Here is a 23,124-nt window from a genome sequence, read left to right as displayed (position 1 = left end):
TCTGTGCTCTGGGCCGTCCCCATCGACCCTGTGAGCGTGGGACCCCCCGAGTACCCCCGAGAGGGTTATCCTGCCTTCAGGCAAAGAGCCGTCGACACTACAGATAGAAAGCCGTGAGGAGCACAGTCGGTGTCCTCCTCACAGACACAGAAGGGTCCTGCCACTTCTGCTGTCACCTGCATCAGGATTTCCTTACCATTTTCTTTTCAGTGATTTTCTGAAATACGTTCTACCAAAAGAAACCTCTCGAACGCTACTGAAGGAGAGCGTCAGAAGGTAGCCACAAAATCATAAATACATTCCTACTGTGTCACCTTGGTCGCCCCCAGGATTGAGCTGGACATGGTAGAGACGGGCCGAGGACACAGCTCTGGGCCAAAGGGGAGCTTGCTCACTGACTCCCTCTTTCAGCTGCGAAGCGACAAAAACACAGAAGCAGGGCACCACTCCCCAGCCCTGTGTGCCTGCCTCAGTAGCCTCCCTGTACTGTAGGGACTCTGGACTTTGGGAAGCGGGCTCCTGACTGCTGTCTCCCTTCCCGGTTGGTGTGACAACTCAAAGAGCAAAAGTGACTAACAAGGCTTGGCATGGACTCCACGGTGAGTAACTGTCAGGACTACTCAAAGGGAACTCTATCCACTTGTCTCGCTTTGTTATTTACCGCCAGGTCTGCCTATCACCTACAATGATGCCGCCCCTGGGGAAGCATCCCATGATGAGGGAACCTCCACCCTGGCGTGGGGGTGGACCGGCTACAGTGAGGGGCGCCCCTGGAAAGTTTAGGCAAAGAAGCCCCCGGACAAATGAGCCAGGATCCCTCCAGGAAAGGAAAACACAAGTGACGCCTCGCGGCTGAAGGCAATGTTCACCGCGCTGCGGTTACAGGAGGCGGTACCGGAAAAACGCTTCCAAAGGACCGTGGTGGGGACCGGGGCTGGCAACGCCCGGGGACACATGGGGTCGGCCAAACGGTGGTGAGGGTCACATCCGCCTGCGCTCTCTGACACCGCTCCCCGGCTCCAGCCAAGCCAGGGACACGAGCGGGAGGCGGGGGCTGTTCTCGGGCTGCAGGAAACGGCGACCCGGAGGCCGGCGCCGCGGGGCCTGGGGCCTGGGGCGGGGAAGACCGGAGGACGCGGGAGCCGGATTCCCGCACAACCCGCCAACACGGCGGCTACTCCCGTCGGGCACATTGGGAAGGGGCGGCCACGGGGCTGGGACACCGCTTACCGCACGGCACCCGGTTCCTCCGCTCCAGCCGGCACCGACGTGGAATCGTGCGCTCGGCCCCGCCTGTTGCTCACAGCCCGGCCCAGGGCGCTGCGGGCGGCACGGGCGGCGCGGGCGCGGAGCCGCGGGGCGGGTGCAAGGCGGGGGCGGGGCCTCTGCGCCCGGGCCGCCTCCTCGGCCTATAACTGAGCCCCCGGGCTCCTCGCTCCCACACGGCCCCCACCGGACCCGTGAAGCGGCTTCGCCCCTTGCTTTGGACCTCGGGCCTCACTCCTCCTCCAGATGGACCCCAAGTGCTCCTGCCCCACTGGTAAGGGAGCCCTGCCTTTGAGCCTTAGGATGCCCCCTTCCCGGGCACAGGACGAGAAGGGAGGGCTTTGAGTTTTGAGCTCCGGAGGACTCCTGTCACGGGTCCAGGGCTTTCTTGGTAGCCAGGCTCCTGAGGGCACGTCAGTCTCCCTTTGCCTCTCCGTTGACACTGAGGGCACGGAGGCTCCAGGCTGTCCTTCTTGAGGTCACCCGGCAGGTCAGGGGATTGCTAGACCGGGACCCAGCGTTTGGAGGAGGCCTCGGACCTGCCACGATTTGATGGGAGGAGGGGATGCTGCCTCTTTGGGGTTCAGGCCATGGGCCCCGGCCCCCGGCCCCAGTCGGCCTGGGCTGCGTCTGGAGCCCGGGACCTTCCCTGTGGAGTCCCATCAGGAGGGGACCTACTCTCCTTGGACCAGAAGAGAGGAGCTGGGGCTTCTCTATCCGCCCGAGTGGACACGAGCTCCCAGGGCTGGGTCCTGACAGAGGAGGAGGGCTCAGGGAGGCATTGCTGACCGTCTGCTGTGGCTCCTGCATCCCCGTCCCTGCTCACTGCTGGCCTCCTTTCCCTTCCCGGCAGGCGGCTCCTGCGGCTGCGCTGGCTCCTGCACCTGCAAAGCCTGCAGATGCGCCTCCTGCAAGAAGAGTGAGTGTGCGGGGCCTTCTCTGGGAATGCGGGGTCTGGGCTGAGTGCGAGGAGGGGGCCCAGAGCTCAGCAGGCAGGCAGGAGCAGGACAGTGACCAGACTTCCCGGCACCCCCCTCACCAGGAAGGGATTCACAGTCAGAGCTGGAATCACCTTCGGCATGACCGAGACCCAGGCGCGCACTAGAGAACAGGGAGACTGAGGCCCAGACGGGTCACCGACAAACCACCTCAGACCTGTCACTAGAACTAGTCCTCCTGCCTCCTGAGTCCCGCTTCCGAATCCCCTCAGGGACTGAAGCACTTTCGGGACAGGAACCAGTGGCCGTGCGTGGCTTCTCGGACCTGGTGCAGCCCCTTCCTGTCGAAGCAGCCCAGAGCTTCCCTATCCCGAGCGGGAGCTGCTCTGTGCGGGCTTTGCCTCCACTTTGATCCTGAGGACTTGGCTCACATCACTGGTGGTGCTGGGGGCTGGCTTTCTCCTGTCCCCAGAGGCCCTGCTCACTGTCTCTCCAAGGCGCTGTGCCCTGTCCTGGGCACAGATGGGCCGGGCAACCTGAACCTAGTGTCTGAGAGCAATTACCTCAGGACAGAGGACACCGTCGTAAACTCAGGGTCTGGGCCCGAGGGCGGCTGGGGCCAGGCCTGCTGCTGGGAAGGGTGGTTCCGGACAACGCGTGGTCCGACCGCACGCTGCCCTTGCCTCCCCAGGCTGCTGCTCCTGTTGCCCCGTGGGCTGCGCCAAGTGTGCCCAGGGCTGCGTCTGCAAAGGGGCCTCGGACAAGTGCAGCTGCTGTGCCTGATGTCGCGGAGAGCCTGCCCCGGGTGTCCACAGAGCAACCAGGACAAACCTGCATTTTACCGTTTTTCATACAACCGGACCTGACGCTACATTCCTTTTTCTATGAAATCTGTGACTTGTAATAAAAGCTGTTGACTTTATTCTGGCTCTGTCTTCCTTGGTGTGTCTTGGACAAAGAGACTCCGTGCCCATCAGGGCTGGCGTGGGGAACTGGACTGGACGTGCAGAGACCTCGGCTCTGGACCAAAGAGTACCCCCCCACACACACCCCACACCCCCAAAACACACACACTGAGCGTCTTAGCCGCTTAGGTTCATTTGAGCTTCCGTTTCTCAGCTCCAAAGGATACCCTCGCCAGATGACATAGGGCATTGGGCACACAGAGGACACACTCCCTCTATTCCCCTTAGGAGTACGGATTGCAGAGAAAGTTGCCCATTTCTCATTTTCCTTCTCTGGGGGCCCCTGCCAAACTCAGCGCTCGGTGATGAGAGCCTAGAAAAGTACCCAGAGGGGATGGAATCCCACACCCCTCTCGTGTGACTTCCGCACGGGGCTTGCGTCTAGAACACCCTGGAAAGACCTCTTTGTATTTTCTGCCACAGTTTTCACCCTGGTCAGTAAAACGGATCGCGAAGAAAACACGTCAAAGGACACGATATGTGACACCCAGTTTTCCCTTCAACACGTAAAACCACCTTCACACGTGGAGGAGCAATTCTGGAAACTGGACGCTCTCATATGCTGCACGTACGTTGAAAGTGTGCCCGAGTCCTGGGAACACTTCACAGATGCCCCACTGTGTGGACCACACACGCCTGGAGCAGCTCTGCCCCCTGCCTCCCCACAGGGAACATCAGTCTTGGCTTGCCCAGGGCTACGGACAGGACACTCGCCACCCGTGACAGCTCCCTGCAGGGGCTTGGCTCTGAATCTTCGCAAGTACCTCCCTAGGTCAGGCTGACATCTTCCCTTCCCTCAAAAACCAGCCCGTGGCTCCCTGACACCCCGAAAGAAAGTGATTTGGATTTGGTGGGAATTTCCCGGCTGTTTCCCTGAGACCTGGTTTCAGAAGAAGGACTTCACGTGTTCCTCTGCAGAGTGATGGTGGTGCTGCAGTGCGTGGCGGGGGGCTGGTGGGGTTTATTAGCAGGAAGTGTGTGCTGAGGGAACGGGTAGTATATTTCAGGTGTTGGGCCCCCTGGCGGTCTGGGGAGGGAACTCCTATTTGATGGGCACTCCGAGAGAAAGAGGAGACACGTGGCTCACAAGTCAGGACCAAGATGGGCCACAGGTGCCCCCAGTGCACAGGGCATTTCGGGAGCCGGCCCGTGCTGCGTGCGTGGGCGTCGGCGTCAGGCACTCAGGTTCACAGCCACCGTGCCACTTCCTGACCTGGCAAGTCACTGATACTCTCTGAGATTTCATTTCCTCCTTTCCATACAAAAGATTAATTTCAATGAGGGGGAATAAGCGAGATAGTGGCCTGGCTCCCAGCTCGGGCTTCCCGCACGGTGTCCTGTATGATCGCTCTCTCCACACTGACATCTGTGCACAGAGAATCCTTGAGCTCCCGACAAGCTCCTGGAGAAAGGCTCCCTGGTTTGCAAGCAAGCTCATGGTGAGGGCAGAGATGGATAGGAACCTTGCTTATCCAGTGCCAGAGGGCGTGGGGATGGCCTCCAACAAGCCCCGTGGAGCGAGTCACCGCCACAGCATTTGGACAGACTCCATCCTTCTCAATAGCAGGCTTGGCCCCAGCCGCCCTCAGGCCCAGACCCTGAGTTTACGATGGTGTCCTGTGTCCTGAGATAATTGCTCTCAGACAGTAGGTTCAGGTTGCCCGGCCCATCTGTGCCCAGGATAGGGCACAGAGCCTTGGAGAGACAGTGAGCAGGGCCTCTAGGGACAAGAGAAAGCCAACCCCCAGCATCATGCTGTGAGCCTGCAAGGTCTGGAGCGATTGTGCCAATTCCAGAGGGGTTAAGCAACTCACCCAAGGGCACAGAGCCTATACTCAGAGGAGTAAACCTACCCTACAGCTGTTTCACCTCCAGCCTACATGGTGCCGGTTATGATATCACTGGAGGCTGAATCCAACGGCTCCTTTTTCAGGGCTGCAAAGGTCTTCGGAGAGAGTCCAGCTGTGCTCCTGGCTGTAGAGATGGGAGGCTGAAGCCCAGAGAGGTCACAGAGCTGTGCAGAGGGTTGTGATGGCAGCTCAGGGCTTTCCCAGTGCTGCCTCTTGCCAGGTGCTCAGTTTTCTCACCTTTCACGGGATGACATGGTGTCCGTTTGGGCTGGCGTCTGCAGTCAGCCTGCAGGAGGGCCAGTCCCACATATGTTCATTACTGCCAGCCTATATAACCTCTCTGGTCATTCTCCCCTGCTGCAGAAGTGTAAAATAATAGTGCCTGATTATTTAAAAATTTATCTATGCAACAAATTAGGATGTCAGAATTCAATAGGATTTAAGAATGTAATAGATACAACAATATTAGGTTTAAGCCTGGCACACAGTAAGAAACCAAAGTATTAGCTATTACTTTATTATTATTAGTCATATTTTAGGCGATATTTTCCTACTTACAAACCAATAAGACAGGGGTGCTGTGCACAGCTGTGTGTCCTGTGTCGTCCTCATCAGTCGGGTGAGCATGTGCCAATTCGCAGAAAGGATTATCATCTTTCCCAGAAAAGAGGAGTTGGCACTTGAGATATAAAGCCAGGAGCAAGCCTGTCCCTGTCCTTCAAAAAGTTGAAGGAGGATGCCTACCATCTGCTGTCACCTGCACTAGGATTTTACTTAAAATTTTTTCTTTTTAAAATAAATTTATTTATTTTTATTTATTTTGGACTGCAGTGGGTCTTCCTTGCTGCACGCGGGCTTTCTTTAGTTGCGGCGAGCGGGGGCTACTCTTCGTTGTGGTGCACGGGCTTCTCACTGTGGTGGCTTCCCTAGTTGCGGAGCGTGGCCTCTAGGCACTTGGCCTTCCGTACTTGCAGTGTGTGGGCTCAGTTGTGGTGCACGGGCTTAGTTGCTCCACAGCATGTGGGATCTTCCTGGACCAGGGCTCGAACCCATTTCGCCTGCATTGGCAGGCGAATTCTTAACCACTGCGCCACCAGAGAAGCCCAGGATTTCCTATATGTATATAAAGTTCTAAAATTTTCCTTTTCCTCAGCCACAATAGGTCTTTCCCAGGGCCCCAAGGGAAGTGGGTTTGCTGACCTTTCTTCAGTGGTTTGGGGATTTTATTTTTTCATGGAGAAGTGTCTGAGCAGAGCTTGAAGCCTGCACCCTTGAGGCAGGTTTTCTCTCGTCTTACTACCTGTTCCCAGTATTTCTCACAGGTCCCTGATAGAGGTCCATGGAGAAGGGCCTGTAACAAGTGTAAATTCCCTGTGGGTGTGTGGTTTTTAGGATTTCATACTCTCATACTCACCTATACTCTCATACTCACCTAAGCCCTCGATTCGAATTTTAAGAGTAATTGTACTCACACATATGGTGACTCCATCTTCCATCTGTCTCCAGACGGTAAGCCAGTGTTCACTTCCCATCTCTCCTTCAAAATGCCTGTCTTCCCCGAGATTTCAGGGTAATTGTTTGCCTTGCAACCTCTTTAAATGAGTCAGAGAAAGTCATGATTTTGAGGATAATCCACTTTTTTCTTTCTGTTAAGGTGGGAGTGGCATTCCTTAGAGCTTTCTATATCCCGGGAGCCAGAAGTCACCCCAGGGATTCTGAAAGAGTCAGTTTTCACGTGACACTTCAGGGACTCACTTCAAGGTGGTCACTGCTTGGACCTGATGTGGTCCAGGCTGCAGAAAGGGTTCAGAGGAATTGCTGGAAGAGACGGCCTCAGGGAGGGGCCTGGGAGGATACTGTGTAAGTTGAAGAAAGAATTGTAGACCTGTGGGAGGGTCAGTAAGGGCCATACAACAGTGCCACAGTGTCACCATGGCAAGTCCCCCTCCTTCCCACTCCAGGTACATCCTCGGTCTGTGCCCCCTCCATGTCTACAGGCGGCTCCACATGGAGGAGAGGGACACTGCACTCTGGTTCCCTCACATCCACTTACTGGAGTTGTTGACGGCCCAGAGACATGGAGCAGATGCAGTGTCCCCCTCAGCCCCTCCCAGGGCCCAGCCTACTGGACTCTTCGTGTCCAGAGGCCAAGCCAGAGCTGCCCAAGTCACCTTCCTGCCAGTGGTGCCCTCTCTCATCCTTCTCTCGCTAATGAGGATGACTTAATTCCAGCCCACGACAAAGACACTGACTTGGTCTCCAAAAGAACATTTATTTCCAAAATTGAGGCCACAGAAACAGAAATTCCCCCTCCCTGACCTCTGCTACTCCCATCAGATAATTCCCCAGCCTCCACAATAAGATGCCTCTTAGGCCCACAAACACCTTCTATAGAATACCCCTGTCTGGGGTCCCACAAGCCCCCAAGGCCAGCTGAGCCTCCCGTTCACAGCTCAGCATGTTTTAACTGGGGTGGCTTCTTTGCCGCCTCCTTGGACAGGAGCTCGTTCCAGAAAGCCACTTCCTTGTCTTTCAGCTTCTCGGCTGCCTGGGTGGTGACGCCAATCTGAAGGTACCCTTCTTTCTGGTCATATATTGGCCAAAGGGGAAGCCCCTCCCCGTTGGGATTCCTGGGAACAGAATCACATAGAAATTCCCCAAAGCTACTGTGTGGCCCCAACAACCCTCAGAGATTGTCAGGGACCCCTTGGCTTCATCTCTGCCAAAGGCTCATACGCCTCCAGAGACAGGACGCTGACCATCTCCTGGGCAGCCTGTCCATTGAGGGAGCTCTCACGTCAGGGGCCACAGGGCGGGGAGTTTGCCCAGCACACGTTGAAGCTCCTCCCACCCAGCAGACACGCCCTGCCCCTTCCCAACCCTGCCCCATCTGTGCCACCAGCTCACCCGTTCCGAGCAAAGTTGGCCCAAAATTTCATCACCATCTTGCTGAGATTGGTCTCCTCTTCTGAGGCACCATCTGTGGGGAGGAGACAAAGCCATTGCTACTCAAAGTGTGGTTCAGGGGCAGCAGCAGCCCTTGAGAACTTGTTAGAAATTCAGAAACGGAGCCCTTACTCCAGACCTACTGAGTAAAACCACATTTTAAGAAGATCTTGGGTAATTCAAGTGCACTTTAAGCTTGACAGTTACTGACCTAGGTCAGGCTCAGTGAAGGGCTGGGTCACAGGGCCACACCCCAGGGTTTCTGCTACAGTAACCCCACCTCCCAGGATACTCTCCTCTGGGTCTTTTTTCAATCTCCTACACCCACACACATTTTCATAGAATCTGAAAAATAACCAAGCTGCAAGGCCCCCAAAGAATCACCCAACCAGAAAGTGCCCAGAGGCACTGCCATGTACAGCCCTGGGTTGTGTCACACACAAGTTGTCGGTAACTGCTGAGGGTTAAGACATTAAAGACATCTGTGAGAGGTATTCTTTAAAATATAATCCTAAACATATTTAATTTTTAAAGATATGAGTTTTAGATAGATAGATGATTGGATAGACAGACACATATTAGTCCTGATTCAAGGTTAAGAGCAATTCTAACCTTACTCTCACGTACCTTCTGATATGCTCTTGTGAGTGCGAAGTGAGTGGTGGCATTCTAGCCCTGAGCAGGGCCCTGCAGGTGACCCACCTCCTGTCTTACTGATGCCCAGGTCTGGATTCTTAGAGTGACCATGGAGGAGGGCGCAAGGATACACATTCTCCACCATGCACATTAGAGCAAGAGAAAGGTTAGGACCCTTTGTCCTTCAACCCTGTTATGGTGAATTCAGGAAACTAAGACCTGGAGAGAAGGAGGAACTTGCCCAAGGCCACCAAACCAAGACTTGAACCCAGATCCCCTAACTCCAAGTCTGTAGTCACCAAAGGGCCATCACCTTTCAAAAATGGAGCCCCGAAGACTGAGAAGAGCTCATCCCCATGGTCCCCCATCACCGTCTTGGGTTTCATGGCTGATGAGAAGCTTGGGCGATACTGGAACTCATACATGTAAGTGGGGGCTCCGGCATCTGGAAGACATGGATTCATGCACAATTCACTTCAGCAGACGCACACCTGGATGGTATCAAGGGCTCCAGAGGTGGGTGGGAGGGGCGCTGTGAGCAATCAGGAAATTGGGGGCATGCCTGGTCCTGAGTGAACAACAATATTAACAGCAGCTGCCCGTTGTGAGAACCAACTGTGTGCCAGACCCTGTGTGTCCCTGCAGGAAGCCCCTGGTTATCAGCATAACAGAGAAAAAGTTTGGGAAAAGTTCTATGACTTGCTTAAGGGTGTACTGGTGGTGGAGGTGGAACTGGATTTGAGCCAGCTATTGAATGAATGAATGTTGAAACTTTGGGGAAATCGATTCAAAATAAATATCATTATAGAGGCATTGGGTCAATACATATAAACCTCTTTGCCTATTGATGCATTCACAGAGCAGAACATCTAGATACATAGTCTATGTACACAGAAATACTACGACATTTCATTGCTAACAGGTTAGTCTTCATTCCCTTGGAGAATACCTGCAGCCTGACAGGTGTCTTCTATTATGCCCATTTTTGAGCATTTCTGGTATTTTTCACACGTATTCCAAGAAAAGTGAAGTAAATCCACGTTGCTGGTCTGCAAGTGCAGATATTTAAATACAAGCCTGTGCAGAAAGGGGAGAGTCTATTCCTTGTGTCTCAGGAAACCACAATTCAGCATTTCCTTTTTCTCTGTCATCTCACAGGTCTTGCTTCCTGCTTGGCCCGGGGAGTGGTGGCGGAAGGAAGAAGGGGCCGAGGAAGGGTACAGTTCCTCCCTCCTCCTCTCCCCTGCCCTTACGCTCACCACCCCCCCTCTAAGCCCCAGGAAGATGTCAGTTTTCCTGCTGACGCTTCAGCAGCGTTGCCCATCTTGCTCCTTCAGGGCTAACTCACGGGCCACCCGCCTGGGGAGCTCTGTGCTCTGCATTGATCATTATGCCCAGAGCGAGTGACTCTACCCGGGAAGGGTCAGGCCACAAGTCAGACTGGCAGGGAAATATCACACTTTTTCCCTTCCTGGGGACAGAATCACATTTGGAAAATGCAGAAAAAAGGAATAAGAACAAAATGATCACATCTAATCCCACCACTCAGAGAAACCTGTTAATATTGTAGCACTTATCTCACTTATGTATATAAAATTAGGATACTATTGGATGTGTAGTTTTGTAATGACTATAATAATTTCTTCACATCATTAAATGTTTGTCCACTACATAGTGTAACAATATATGCCATCCTGACAGGAGGATGTACAATAATTTATTTAATTGCCTCCCTTCCCCCCTCTCACTGCATCTTGGTTTAGCAAGAGGCATTGTTTGGAAGAAGCAATCCGTCTGTGGTTCCATAATCCAATTGCTAAACAGCTGCTTCAGGGTCAAGCAGAACTCACTGAAAGGAGGGTGTTTACCCTTGCCTCTGCTACTCAGAAGTGTTAGAACGGAACTGAGAACCCAACCATACAAAGAAAGACCTAGTGTGAATGAGAGAACTTAATTATGGCATGCCCCAAAGATATTCTTTTCATTCCTCTCTTCTTCTTTTTTTTTTTTCAGTGTTTTGCCTTAAACCACTGAGATTTATAAAAAAAATTCCTACGGGGGTACTCTTCTGGTGGTCCGGTGGTTAAGACTCCATGCTCCCAGTGCAGGCGGCCCGGGTTCAATCCCTGATCAGGGAACTAGATCCCGCATGCCGCAACTAAAGATCCCGCATGCCATAACTGAAGATCCCGCATGCCATAACTGAAGATCCTGTGCGCCACAACTAATACCCGGCTTAGCCAAATAAATAAATATTTTAAAAAAATTCCTGCAATCACAACACACGTCTTCAAAGGAAAGTAGGGCAGAGATTTCAATAATAACAATTAGGAGCAACAACAAAAGCAGGGGGAAGGAGAGAGCTAGTAACAAAAATATGCAAATTAAAACAGTGTGATGTTCTTTTTTTGTGAGGTAAGACTTATATAAAATTGGCAGCATTATTTTTATTCTTTTAATCTGACTATCCCAAGTGAGAGAGCTAAGAAATCCACACTCTCATACACTAGAAAGCAATTTCACAAAATGTATCAAGAACTTTAAAATTCTACTACAGCCCAGCTTAATAATTTCACTTCTAGAAACCAACTCTAAGAAAATTATTTGAGACTTGGTTAAAGATTTATGCACATAAGGCTGAGTATGATGTTTTCTGTAGCATCAAAATGAGCAGCCAGGCTAAATACCCAATAGGACAGGAATACTAAAGTAAATTTTAATCCATCATACCATGAAATAATTGCTATTTTCCATGAATTTATATTGACATTGAGGAAATGCCTACAATATAGTTGTCTATGAACATAAAATTAATTTTAAAATTATGTGTAAGACATGGAAAGGCTAATAGAAAAAAAAACGTCAAAACTTTATAGATGGGGCTTCCCTGGTGGCGCAGTGGTTGAGAGTCCGCCTGCCGATGCAGGGGACACAGGTTTGTGCCCCGGTCCAGGAAGATCCCACATGCCAAGGAGCGGCTGGGCCCGTGGCTGCTAAGCCTGCGCGTCCGGAGCCTGTGCTCCATAAAGGGAGAGGCCACAAGAGTGAGAGGCCCGCGTACCGCAAAAAAAAACAAAAAACCAAAACTTTATAGCTGATACTTCTAGGTGAAGGAATTATGAGTAATATATAGTTGCTTCTTTAATATGTTCCCATATTTTCAAAACTTTCTACAATGGTAAGATTAATTTTATACTCAGAAAACTACTTTATCAAAAAGAGATTGAGAGAAATACGACAATGAAAAAATAACATTGATAAACTCTGGGAAGTGCTGGCAATAAGACCCTGAATTCAAAGTCACGGGATGTCAGATAAAAAACTCAAGTCCAGTATGGCTGGGAGCAGCTGAAGGGGATACTACAAATCAAGACATGGAGCAAGAGGCAAGACCAAATTTATGAAAGAACAGATTTGACCCCAGGCAGTCCCTGGCTGGTCATCAGGACCCTAGGGAGGAAGAAATGGTAACTAGAACCTCCAAAGTACTGTACTGAGTGCTCGGGGATAGAGTAAGTCAGCCACAGCTATGTTTTATCATGCTTATAAAGCCTCAAAGTTTAAAACCCTTCTAGCACCGTTAGGCAGGGAGGTCTGGACCCCAGAACCATCTCCTGGCTTGCAGACTAGGTGAATGAGGTCTCCAAGAAATGAAGGGTCCTGTGAGTAACTCAAAAGGTACCCAAAAGGGACACCTCCTCTCCAGGTGAGCTCATGCATCCCTGACCTCACACCCTACACACAGTCTTGGGTCAATGTTGGAAGGTCCTGTGGTGGACACAGCACACACTGGGAGAAACAACAGCCAGCCACAGACATTGACATTCTCTAGACTGCGTGGCCCCACTCTTCCAATAATCACTCCTTTCAGCTTTCTTGGTCCCAGACAACACTCCTGATCCTATGCTTGGCCTCCCTCTACCCCCAGCTCCACTGGTTAACAAACTAGTTTGCAGATAGCTCTGACCTTGGAAACCTTCCAAGACCTATCTTCCAAGATTTCCCCTCTAGCCCCACAGACCACCGCAATTCAGGTGAGGAGCCCTGTGGCAGAGGCTGTTGGTGCCTCCCCATATCCCCTGCTTCCGGGCACGCCAGCCTGAGTTCCACCTCCTGCATCCGTAGCTCTTTGCCTGGGTCTTTGGCAGCCAGAGACCACTCTGCCCACATGTGCAACAGGTCAAAGCACCAGGGAATTAACTGCCCTTGGGAACAGACTTCAACCAATGACTCGTCAAAGTTGGAGGATAAATACCCCAGCTCTCTTGCCACTCACTAGGGATAACCCTGAGACATGTGTTCTGCTGGTTTCCCAGAGTTCCCCAGGTCCGGGTGTCCACAGTGGATGCTTTCTTGACAGTGCAGTGTGGACTGGCTTCCTCTCCATTCATGTCACTTCTCCACTCCTCTACTGGTGTTTCCTGGGATCACCCCCCAAATAAACTCTTTGCATTTGGATCCTTTTCTCGGAGTCTGCTTCTGGTGGAAACCAAAACAGGACAGTGCCCCACCCCAGGCCAAACGCAATCAGCCTTGGATGTACGACCCTCAGCAATGTCCACATGTGTTTGTGCTGAGGGCTGGGCAGGACAGTCAGTGAAGCTGGAGAGGTCAGTGTCCCTCTCCCGTCCAGTGTCTGGGACTCACCTCTGTGGCGACGGGCCACATTCACAGATGGGACACCGAACATCCCATCTGCAAGCAGGTCCAGGAACAGGTCTTTCCTTCTGGCAGGGTCGTCCGTCCCTCCTAAATACTTGTCAGCCGCCACCATGGCCAGTTCCTCAGGGATGCTCTGAAATAGATCCAGTGAAAGTGACCACTGTTAAAGTTAAATATAAAATGGAGACCAGACTTACGCATTATCTGTGCAGACAAAACCATTTAAGCCATGTAAGCAAAACTAACTCTAGCGTATTTCATGCACATAAGCAAAACCTAACTTAGGTTATTTTTTGTAAATCCCTCTGACAATCAAAAAATAAACTAAGTCATGTCCCTAAAATAGTATGAGATAATCACTTTTAACCAATCCCTTGCCACTTGAAAACCTCTATTGTAATAAGCAATCACTGAAAATGTTAACAACTTCCTCATTTTCACTTTATAAGCCATCCTGTAACTTCACCCCCCACCCCACCCCCGCCCCCCACCGAGCTTCCTACCAGCCTTTGAAGTTGGAAGCCCCCAGGGCGTGAACTATATTTTATGTACCATAAACTCTTACTAAATACTCTTCATTCATTTGGTGGTTTAAATTTTGCTATTTCTGGATTTTTTTTTTTTTTTTTTTTTTCCCGGTATGTGGACCTCTCACTGTTGTGGCCTCTCCCGTTGTGGAGCACAGGCTCCAGACACACAGGCTCAGCTGCCATGGCTCACGGGCCCAGCCGCTCCGCGGCATGTGGGATCTTCCCAGACCGGGGCAGGAACCCGTGTCCCCTGCATCGGCAGGTGGACTCTCAACCACTGCGCCACCAGGGAAGCCCCTATTTCTGGATTTTTGACTTCACCACCCCTGGTGAGTGACACAGTTTCTCTTCTTGTGTTAATGGTGAACTTTTTGAGCTCAGTGCCAACTTTCCCCCTCCCCCAATCCTGGGTAGTGATAAGAAAAGCAGAAAAAGTGGGGCAGAACCCTCCCAGCCCCAGTCTTCATTCTGCCATTAGTTGCTTTGCAATTGGGAACAAGCCTCTTCCCCTCTTTAGGGCTCAGCCAGTTCCTGTGATTCCTAGACTCTTACAAGGATGGGGTAGGACTTCCACACGAGGGATGTGGCCGTCTTCTGGTCCAGCTTGCCTTCAGAGAATGAGTAGCCCATGAACTGTTAAAACAAAGGTTAAGCAATTGTGAATCATCAGGTAATGACAGGAAAAACCAAAGTTACCAACAAACCAAACCAATGCAGGCTGAAGGTCACTGTCATATCTTGATGGGCATGGGTCCATTTTTTTTTTCTTTTTGAGTCTTTTATTGTTTATTTATTTAACATCTTTATTGGAGTATAATTGCTTTACAATGGTGTGTTATCTTCTGCTTTATAACAAAGTAAATCAGTTATACATATACGTGTGTTCCCATATCTCTTCCCTCTTGGTCTCCCTCCCTCCCACCCTCCCTATCCCACCCCTCTAGGTGGTCACAAAGCACCGAGCTGATCTCCCTGTGCTATGCAGCTGCTTCCTACTAGCTATCTATTTTACGTTTGGTAGTGTATATATGTTCATGCCACTCTCTCACTTTGTCACAGCTTACCCTTCCCCCTCCCCATATCCTCAAGTCCATTCTCTACGTCTGCGTCTTTATTCCCATCTTGCGCCTAGGTTCTTCATGACCATTTTTCTGTTTGTTTTTTAGATTCCATATATATGTGTTAGCATACGGTATTTGTTATTCTCTTTCTGACTTACTTTACTCTGTAGGGCATGGGTCTTTGAAGAGTTGGGCAAAATCAATGAATCAAAAGGAATTTTATATCTAGAAATCAAGGAATGCAAAGAAGATAAAGTAATTGTTAAGGGAAGCTGTCCCAGTCTTTGTGTGTGTGTATATATATGCATATATGTGTGTGTGTGTGTGTATATATATATATATGTGTGTCTGTGTGTGTATATGCGTGCATATATATGTGTGCATATATATATATATATATATATATATTTAGGCTAGAGTCTCCACGGTGGTCATCAAGACAGAGAGGGAAGGTTTCAGCCAGCCAAGTGTTGAAGTAGAGGGCTCTGGGGCAGATGACACAGACCTCACAAATACCCCGCCTGTGTTAGATAGCAGAGAAAGCCCCAGATTCTGCCATTATGGTTTTGGTCCTTTGGTATAACCTCTGAAATCATTCTGAAGACCTGCAGAACTCTGCACATAACAACTGCATCAAAACTCTGCACTAAGTGACTTCACCAAACTCTAGCACGGCCACAAGCAGCTTAAGGCCCTGTCCCCAGGATGACCCCAGGCCCCCTTAAAAAGCTCTGTGCTGCCAGGAAAATTTACCGTTTGCTCTAGCCAAGACCTGGTGATAGGCAGGTAGGTCCCTGAACCCTTTCTTAGAGCAGTTACTTTAAAACCTTGTTATTATAAATCCTTTCTCTGCCCTTTGAGATGTAAATCTACCACACAAAACTGTTTCCTCAGGACCTGAGAGCCATCTCTATGAAAAGCAAACATTCAGGGGGTAATTCTTGCTCGCTCCCCCAGTCCCTGTGCAAAGATAAAGGCCTAACTTCAGCGGGAGCCTTGCTTCTACTTACACCACGGCCTCCTGTCATAAAGACAGAAGCTTGTTTCTTCTGCAGATAAATGCCAGCTAACAAATCTACGTGGCCCAGTTACACGGATAATCCTCCCTGAGCCCCCGGCCTTGGGTTCAGTTCACAACTGATCTCTTCCCTACAGCAAGGGTGTATCTGAATCAGATCTGTTACCACTTCAACTGCTGTCCGGCTTTGTTTATCTTTGGCGAAGGGAAAGCTCTTCCTAACTTTTAGAAGTCAATTTTAACTCAGGAGGAAGCAGGCTCCTTTGAATCTTTCCAGTTAGATGAATGAGAGTGTGAGGTGTGGGTGGGTGGAATTTATGGAGAAACTATGAAAGCACCAAGCCCAGGGGAGAGGCTGCAGGTCCCAGGCCTCACTCTCCTTAACTCCCAAGCCCCTTCCCCTTTCCAGGCCTTGGGTTTCTCATCTGCCCAATGATTATCTCTACCAGCCCTCCTGGCACTGACATTTCAGGATTCTTGGATGGGAGGACAAGCAGAGAGTGTGTGGGGATGTGGGTCCCCAGGGCCGCACCACCCAGGTGACAGCTGGGCCATCGTGGAGCAGGTTTCCACGGAAACGTCAAGGTGTATGAAGGTCCCAGAGGTGCGTGCGTAGAAGGAGGGATCCTGTGACCAGAGATGGGAGGGGTGATGTGACGGGCAGGGGAGGCGAGTCTAAGAGGCCTGCACTTTCTCACCATCGGCAGAATCCAGCCACACTCCTGCTTGTTGATTCCCACGACGTAGGGAACGGGGTGGAAATTCTTTTCAGCCAGAATCTCTTCGGGCGTCTTTGGCAGCAGCACTCCGTCAAGCACGGTGGGCAGGAAAGGAAAGCTCTGGGGAAGAGGGCAGCGTCACGTCTGTGCTTCCCCTTCGAGGTCACACCCGCGTCCCCCTCTCCACCTGCCTGAGCTCACAGCCGGCATCGCAGACCTGCGTGCCCATGGGCGGTGGCCACACACTCAGGGTCCTAACAAAGGGGGCTAAGTCTGTGGACCCCAGAGGGCAGAACTCTGACCAGGGCCAGCAGTGGTTAGGTGATGCGGGCAGATCTTCACTCAAGTTGGTATAAACTATATAACATAATGTGTATTTAATTTGAAGGGTGTGTGTATCTATATGCATCTCTCCATCTATAGTCAGTTCTTGTAAGCATCTTACCTCTCTGGGGTCTCCGTGTAAATCAAGAGCGAAAAATTTCTGTGAAGACAAAGGCAGAGGCTGTGGGTGAGAAGGCTTCCTGAGAGCAAAGCTGATCCTGTGAGCTGTGCGTCAAAGGTATCAAGTCCTCCCTYCTGGTGCCACCCTGGCTGGGCTGAAAGGAAGTGGGCAGGGCACCAGCTCCCCTGGGCATGAGCACAGGGTGCAGGTATGGGACGGGGGAGGGGAGCTCTGGAGAGGACTGCTGCTTGTGCCTGCCCTGCCCTGCACCCATTTCCTCTTCTTGTTCCTCCAGGCGAAAACACCCCAATTTTCCTTTGGGGGACTCCCTCTTCCCCAGTCTCACTCCACGATTCCAGGCATCTATATGTGACCTGAGGTGCACCATCTCCCTGAAGACAGGGATTACTTCAGGGATGGACATGTGCCCATGTCAGTTCAATAGAGTTTACCCAAAACTGTTGCTGGAATTATTGGGAAAGAGGGCTTCTAAGCAGATAGGATGTAAGTCTAGAATACTGCTGTTGTCTAACCTCCCCAGGGGACAAATCTGCCTGAGAGTGAAGCCAACGCAGAGAGGTAAAAAGCTGAGGGACAGAGACAGAGTCTTGATGATATCATATGTGCATCTGGATCTGGACATGCCTGAAGCCATCAACTCCTGGACTTTTCAGTTAGTTACCTGAAGATTCTGTTACAACAAATACCTTTCTCTTCTCAAGTCACTTTGAGATGAGTTTTCTCCTCCTGCATTAGAAAATCCTGACTCATACAAGCTCACTGAAATTCACCCCACTCCACGCTTCTCTTTGTTGTGAGTTCACCAGGATTGTGCTGATTTTATTGTGACACTGCAGCTAACAGGCCTGACCAGTATGCAGGAAGTCCCAGTAAGGGTCCCTCCATTATGGGTTGTAGCCCCGCAATCCAGGTGTGTGTGTGTGCACGTGCACACCCACGTGTGTTATTGGGGAGAGAGGATAATCATGGAAACACTTCCACATGATCTCAGAAGATCTCAGAAGGATAACATGGGCTCTTAGGTTCTCTGGATTCTCCCAAAGTCACCGACTCTCCCCTTATAAGCGGATCTCTTGTGCCACACGGAAAATTGCTGAAATAAATTTACCTCTTTCCAGGCATCAGAAAACAGTTGTGTTTTTATCTTTGAGCACATTGGTCACCTTATTTGAGCCTGAGAAACCAGGATCCAAGGCTACGTTGGACTTAACCCATGGAAACAGAGCAGAGTCCAGTGCTGGAGGCTGGCCGCTGGGGGTCCAGGAGCATCCTCAGGGGTCCAGGGTCCAGACTCTCCCCTTACAAGCGGATCTTATAAGTGGTGATCTCTGGGTATCTGTTGTGCTGTAGCTTCCTGTGATGACCCACTACCATAGCCATCCACCAATCCTGAAATGTCACCTTCTCTGTGAAGCATCCCTGCTTACTATAATGAATGCATCCCCTCTCTGTATTCCCACCACACTTAATCCACTAAGTATATGGGCGTGTTTCTCCTTGAATAGTTCCTTATGAGCAGGGACTATATCCAGTTACGTCTCCATCACCCACGCTGTTACCTCCCCCCATACACTTAGCAAAGACAGATGGATGGGTGGATGGAATTAGTCAATACTTGGAGTATTGAATTGGGGGGATAAGTGGATAGATGGATGATAGCTAGCAGATTAGGTGATGGATGGATCACTGATTTTAGAGAGATGGATGATGAAATACAGATATATGAATGATTGATAACAGATGAATGAATGTTATAGATGAGTTGATATTAGATTGATGAAAAGATACTGATGAATTGGATTCACTGGTGGATGGACAGATGTATAATAAGATGATGAATGAATGGATGGATGAATAGGTGGATGGATGGTTGGATGGATGAATGGGTAGATATACGATTATGTGAGAATCACTACTGAGGCAGACGTGCAGAAAATCTAGAAAATTGGGCCACCACTGGATGATAATTGAGGTGGTTTCTAAATTAACCGAGACAATTGTGACAACCTTTCTGAAGAGCTTTGTTCTGAATAACCCCATTCCCAAAATTCAGGATGGTAATCACCTCTGAGAATGTGTAATGTTTAATTTCTTAAAAATCTATCAGATTCCACTTACATGACTGAATCTAGGATGGGCAAATTCATAGACAGAAAGTAGATTAGAGGTTTCCAGAGACTGGGGGGAAGGGGAGAAGGCAGAGTAACTGTTTAAAGAGGTAGGGATTTTTTGTTTGGGATGATGAAAAGTTTTGGAAATAGCGGTGATGGTTGCACAGTACTATGAGTGTAATTAATGCCATTGAATTGTACACTTAAAATGATTAAAATGGTAAATTGTATGTGACATATATATATTTACAATAAAGAAAATAGTCACATATAAAAAAATCTATCAGAAAAACAAGATTGGAAAAAGTAAGTTTTGATAGATATGAGGAGTTATTACACAGTTGTTCATTATGTTATTTTTTGTCTTTGCTAACATCTGAGGTATTCCATAATAAAAAAGAAAGAAGGAAATTCCCCATTCAGATCCAGTCTGACACTGCTCTTGAGAGGTGAGAAACTGTCCCAGGTAGTTTTTCCAGGGCAAGGGGATAGGTGAAATGATGAAGCCTGGGGCCATGTTTACAGGGCGGGGAGCTTGTGTGGCCATGAGAGTGGATGTACTCACCATCTTCAGCGTTATCTCCAAGAGCTCGTCCTCTGTCTTCTGGCGCAGGCAGTGAACAAGGACAGCCGAGGTGGTGCTTTTGCACCCAGCAAAGACAGCAATTTTCTGCAGAGATCACAGGTGACAGCAGAATTCAAGAGCCCTGTCTCTTCCCTCCATCAATAACGAAATGTTCTGTTCCAACCTCAATTTCTAAAGTCAACACATGGTAGCGAAGATACTCTAGACCAGTATGTCCTGGATCCCAGATGTGCCAATTATACTCCTCAGCCTCTGCTGCCTTATCTCTGTTCAAGTGGACATAATGATCTCAAAGCTGAACATCTAAAGAGAGGCAGCATGGAGTGGGGCTTGAGAGCATGGAATCCAGAATCCCACTAATTTCAAATCTCAGCTCATCCAATTAATAGCCTTTTGGCCTCAGGCTAGACACTTGCAAAGTGCAGCCAGAGGGGAAGATGCAGAAGGAGAGAAATCAGGCTCCATGATGGCGGGACCATGAAGAGTGTACATGGGCTGCCCAGAGCCTGGTCCGGTGTCTGACATACAACCAATGCTCAGTATGTATTTGGTGAAAAATTAAATAAAAAGGCACATGAAGAAGTAGAGCGAGGAGAGAGAGAGAGAGAGAGCGAGAGAGAGAGAGAGAGAGAGAGAGAGAGAGCGAGAGCGCGCACACAAGAATATGAGTCTTGGATTCTTCATTCTGCCAATCTCTGGTCCTGTGTGACAGCAAAATCCAGCACCATTTCTGCCACCTTTGTTTCCTTTAAATAAACTCCCCCTTCTTGACTTAAGCCTGACCAATGGGCTTCTGCTGTTCATAGCCAAAGAATTCTGAAAAAGTCTCAACAATTTTTTAAGTTCTTGGTGTCTTATCTCCTCCCCTCCTGCTTACCAGTCAGTCCCTTTAAGTCTGGCTGCTGCCCCCACCCGTCCACCAGCTCTCACAGCCCGACGAAATCGCTCCCCATCAGTGACTCCAGCGCACACTCCTCAGCAGAGCCTCCCTGTTGCTCACCCTTCCTTGGCTTCCTGACACTCTCCAAATAAAGACAAAGTCCTCACCAGGTCCTCTGCAGCATGGCCCTGCCGATGGCTCCATCCTCACTTCACTCCAGGTTCCGTCTGCTCTTTCTGCTCTGGCCACAGCAGCCTTTCTCGCTCTCTCTCAGTTGAGATACCTGCTCCTGCCACAGGACATTTGCACAGGCTGTTCCCTCTTCCTGGATATTCTTTTCTTACCAAGTAGTTTACTGCTCATCCTTCTCATCTCAACTCGTTGATCACTTTTTTTCATGAAGCCTTTCCTGATAACCTCCCCCTGTCCACTGGACTAAGCTCTCCTTTTGGATTCTGTTATGACATCAGGTATCTCTCCTTTATTGCTCTAGTCACAGTTGACATTTTGTAAGTTGTGCAATTATATAATTATTAATCTGTCTCCTCAATTATAACAGAAGCTTCATGAGGTTGCGAGATGTCAGATTATATCAAAACTATTTGTTGAGTGAATGAATGAATCAATGAATGAATTCTTCAGGAACCCACCCCAGTCACAAGCCCCCAAGGAGAATCCACTCCAGGCACACATGGTGCCAATGAGTTCATCAGATTTCAGACCCTGAGCGAGGCAAGATAGGATGACAGTTCACTGACCACTGTCCAGGCCAGCACCCCACCTGGGACACTTTGGGAAGCGTGTTCAGTGGAAAAATGTATGGGGCTGGCAGTCCAGAGTCATGAGCCTGAGTCCGGCTCTGCTCTGATCACTTGCTGACCCTGGCAAGTGCTTCTGCTCTCTGCCCCAGTTTGCTCAGCGGTAGAAGGTGGAGGTGGGATGAGGTGTGTCCTTGCCTTCCCTGATCAGCCACCCTCACTTCTGTGATTCTTTGAGGATGTCAACTGGCTCCCACAGCAAGAAAGACCCCTGACAACTCCAGGAGAGCAGAGCAAAGGGTGTGGGGACAGTCCAGTGTGAGACCTACCTTAGCTGCAGCCTTCACGTCCTTCTTGACCAGGATAGAAGTGAGGGCCACACCACTCTCAGAGATGGCCCGGTGGAAGAGATTCTTGGCCAGGGGAGATAACACCTGGGAGGAGGGTGGCGAGAAAGGGAGTTTATGCTCACGGGGAGGGGTCTTCAAGAGCTACCCCCATCCACAGCCCTGTCCTGGGCTGTTCCCCTGGAGACCATGGGGCCTGGCTTCTGCAAGAAAACCTCAGCTGGAAGGAGCCAGGAGCAGAGTGAAGGACAAAACAGGAAGTGTGTGGCACACACTGATTATAACAATCAAAGTATCTGAAAGGCAGCTCAGCAATTCCTAGCAACACTTTAAAGCACAGTTCTGATTCCCCATTTCCATTACTCAGAATTTATCCTGGACTTCCCTGGTGGTGCAGTGGTTAAGAATCTGCTTGCCAATGCAGGAGACATGCGTTCGAGCCCTATTCCGGGAAGATCCCACATGCCGTGGAGCAACTAAGTCCGTGTGCCACAACTACTGAGCCTGCCCTCTAGAGCCCGTGAGCCACAACTATTGAGCCCGTGTGCCACAACTACTGACGCACACACCTAGAGCCCGTGGTCCACAACAAGAGAAGCCACCGCAATGAGAAGCCTGCGCACCCCAACGAAGAGTAGCCCCTGCTTGCTGCAACTAGAGAAAAGCCCGCGCACAGCAACAAAGACCCAACGCAGCCAAAATAAATAAATAAATTAATTAATTAAAAAAAAAGAATTTATCCTATGGAAAATGAACACGGAGGTACACAACAGTTTCTAAGAATGCTCATGTTTTTTATAGTAGTAAAAATTGGAAATAACCCAAGGTTCCAATATTATGAGATTTGGTAAATAAACTATTTTTCATTCTTACAATGGAATACTTCTTGACTATACATATAAAAAATATGAAAGAGTGCTTAATGGTTAGAGAAATATTTATGTTGTTTTATAATGCTAAGGAAAGTTTGTGTTTAAAAATTCTAGCTAGATTGATAAATACGTAGATAGATGGATAGATACACAGATAGATAGGGTGGGTCATGGAAAAAAACACTAGAAAAATACAGATCAAAATGTTCATGGTGAGAGCAGAAGCAAGAAGAACTTCAATCCTGCAGCCTATGGAACAAACACCACATTCACAGAAAGACAAGATGAAAAGGCAGAGGGCTATGTACCAGATGAAGGAACAAGATAAAACACCAGAAAAACAGCTAAATGAAATGGAGATAGGCAATCTTCCAGAAAAAGAATTCAGAATAATGATAGTGAAGATGATCCAGGACCACAGAAAAAGAATGGAAGCAAAGATCGAGAAGATGCAAGAAATGTTTAACAAAGATATAGAAGAATTAAAGAACAAACAAACAGAGATGAACAATA

The 23,124-nt window shown here is 49.6% G+C and overlaps 2 protein-coding genes across 2 annotated transcripts in view; one reads left to right on the top strand and one right to left on the bottom strand.

Annotated features, from left to right (window-relative positions):
* Positions 1 to 1,455: 1,455 nt before the first annotated feature.
* Positions 1,456 to 3,013, top strand: LOC113612355 (metallothionein-1E-like). Its single transcript, XM_027092179.1, has 3 exons — positions 1,456 to 1,540; positions 2,120 to 2,185; positions 2,896 to 3,013. Exons 1-3 carry the CDS (start codon positions 1,513 to 1,515, stop codon positions 2,985 to 2,987), a joined length of 186 nt encoding a protein of 61 aa, XP_026947980.1. The 5' UTR covers positions 1,456 to 1,512; the 3' UTR covers positions 2,988 to 3,013.
* A 4,258-nt stretch (positions 3,014 to 7,271) lies between these two features.
* Positions 7,272 to 23,124, bottom strand: part of CES1 (carboxylesterase 1) — a 42,327-nt gene continuing 26,474 nt past the window's right edge. The window contains exons 6-14 of the mRNA XM_027092177.1: positions 21,722 to 21,826; positions 19,734 to 19,838; positions 17,037 to 17,075; positions 16,571 to 16,711; positions 14,346 to 14,426; positions 13,249 to 13,396; positions 8,915 to 9,046; positions 7,927 to 7,999; positions 7,272 to 7,649 (exon numbers count right to left, since the gene is read on the bottom strand). Coding sequence (XP_026947978.1) covers positions 7,466 to 7,649; positions 7,927 to 7,999; positions 8,915 to 9,046; positions 13,249 to 13,396; positions 14,346 to 14,426; positions 16,571 to 16,711; positions 17,037 to 17,075; positions 19,734 to 19,838; positions 21,722 to 21,826 — 1,008 coding nt within the window. The 3' untranslated portion in view covers positions 7,272 to 7,465. The remainder of the gene's footprint in view (positions 7,650 to 7,926; positions 8,000 to 8,914; positions 9,047 to 13,248; positions 13,397 to 14,345; positions 14,427 to 16,570; positions 16,712 to 17,036; positions 17,076 to 19,733; positions 19,839 to 21,721; positions 21,827 to 23,124) is intronic.

The sequence above is a fragment of the Aethalodelphis obliquidens genome, unplaced genomic scaffold (genome assembly GCF_003676395.1).
Source record: "Aethalodelphis obliquidens isolate GAN/ISIS:26980383/991018 unplaced genomic scaffold, ASM367639v1 scaffold75, whole genome shotgun sequence".
Lineage (NCBI taxonomy): Eukaryota > Metazoa > Chordata > Mammalia > Artiodactyla > Delphinidae > Aethalodelphis > Aethalodelphis obliquidens.
The sequence above is the reverse complement of the archived record's forward strand: the minus strand, read 5'-3'. Positions and strand labels throughout refer to the sequence as shown.

Coding starts and splice junctions, on each gene's coding strand:
- LOC113612355 (XM_027092179.1), top strand. CDS start 1,513: ATGGACCCCAAGTGCTCCTGCCCCACTG. Junction 1,541..2,119: donor CAAGTGCTCCTGCCCCACTG/GTAAGGGAGCCC, acceptor CCTTCCCGGCAG/GCGGCTCCTGCGGCTGCGCT. Junction 2,186..2,895: donor ATGCGCCTCCTGCAAGAAGA/GTGAGTGTGCGG, acceptor TTGCCTCCCCAG/GCTGCTGCTCCTGTTGCCCC.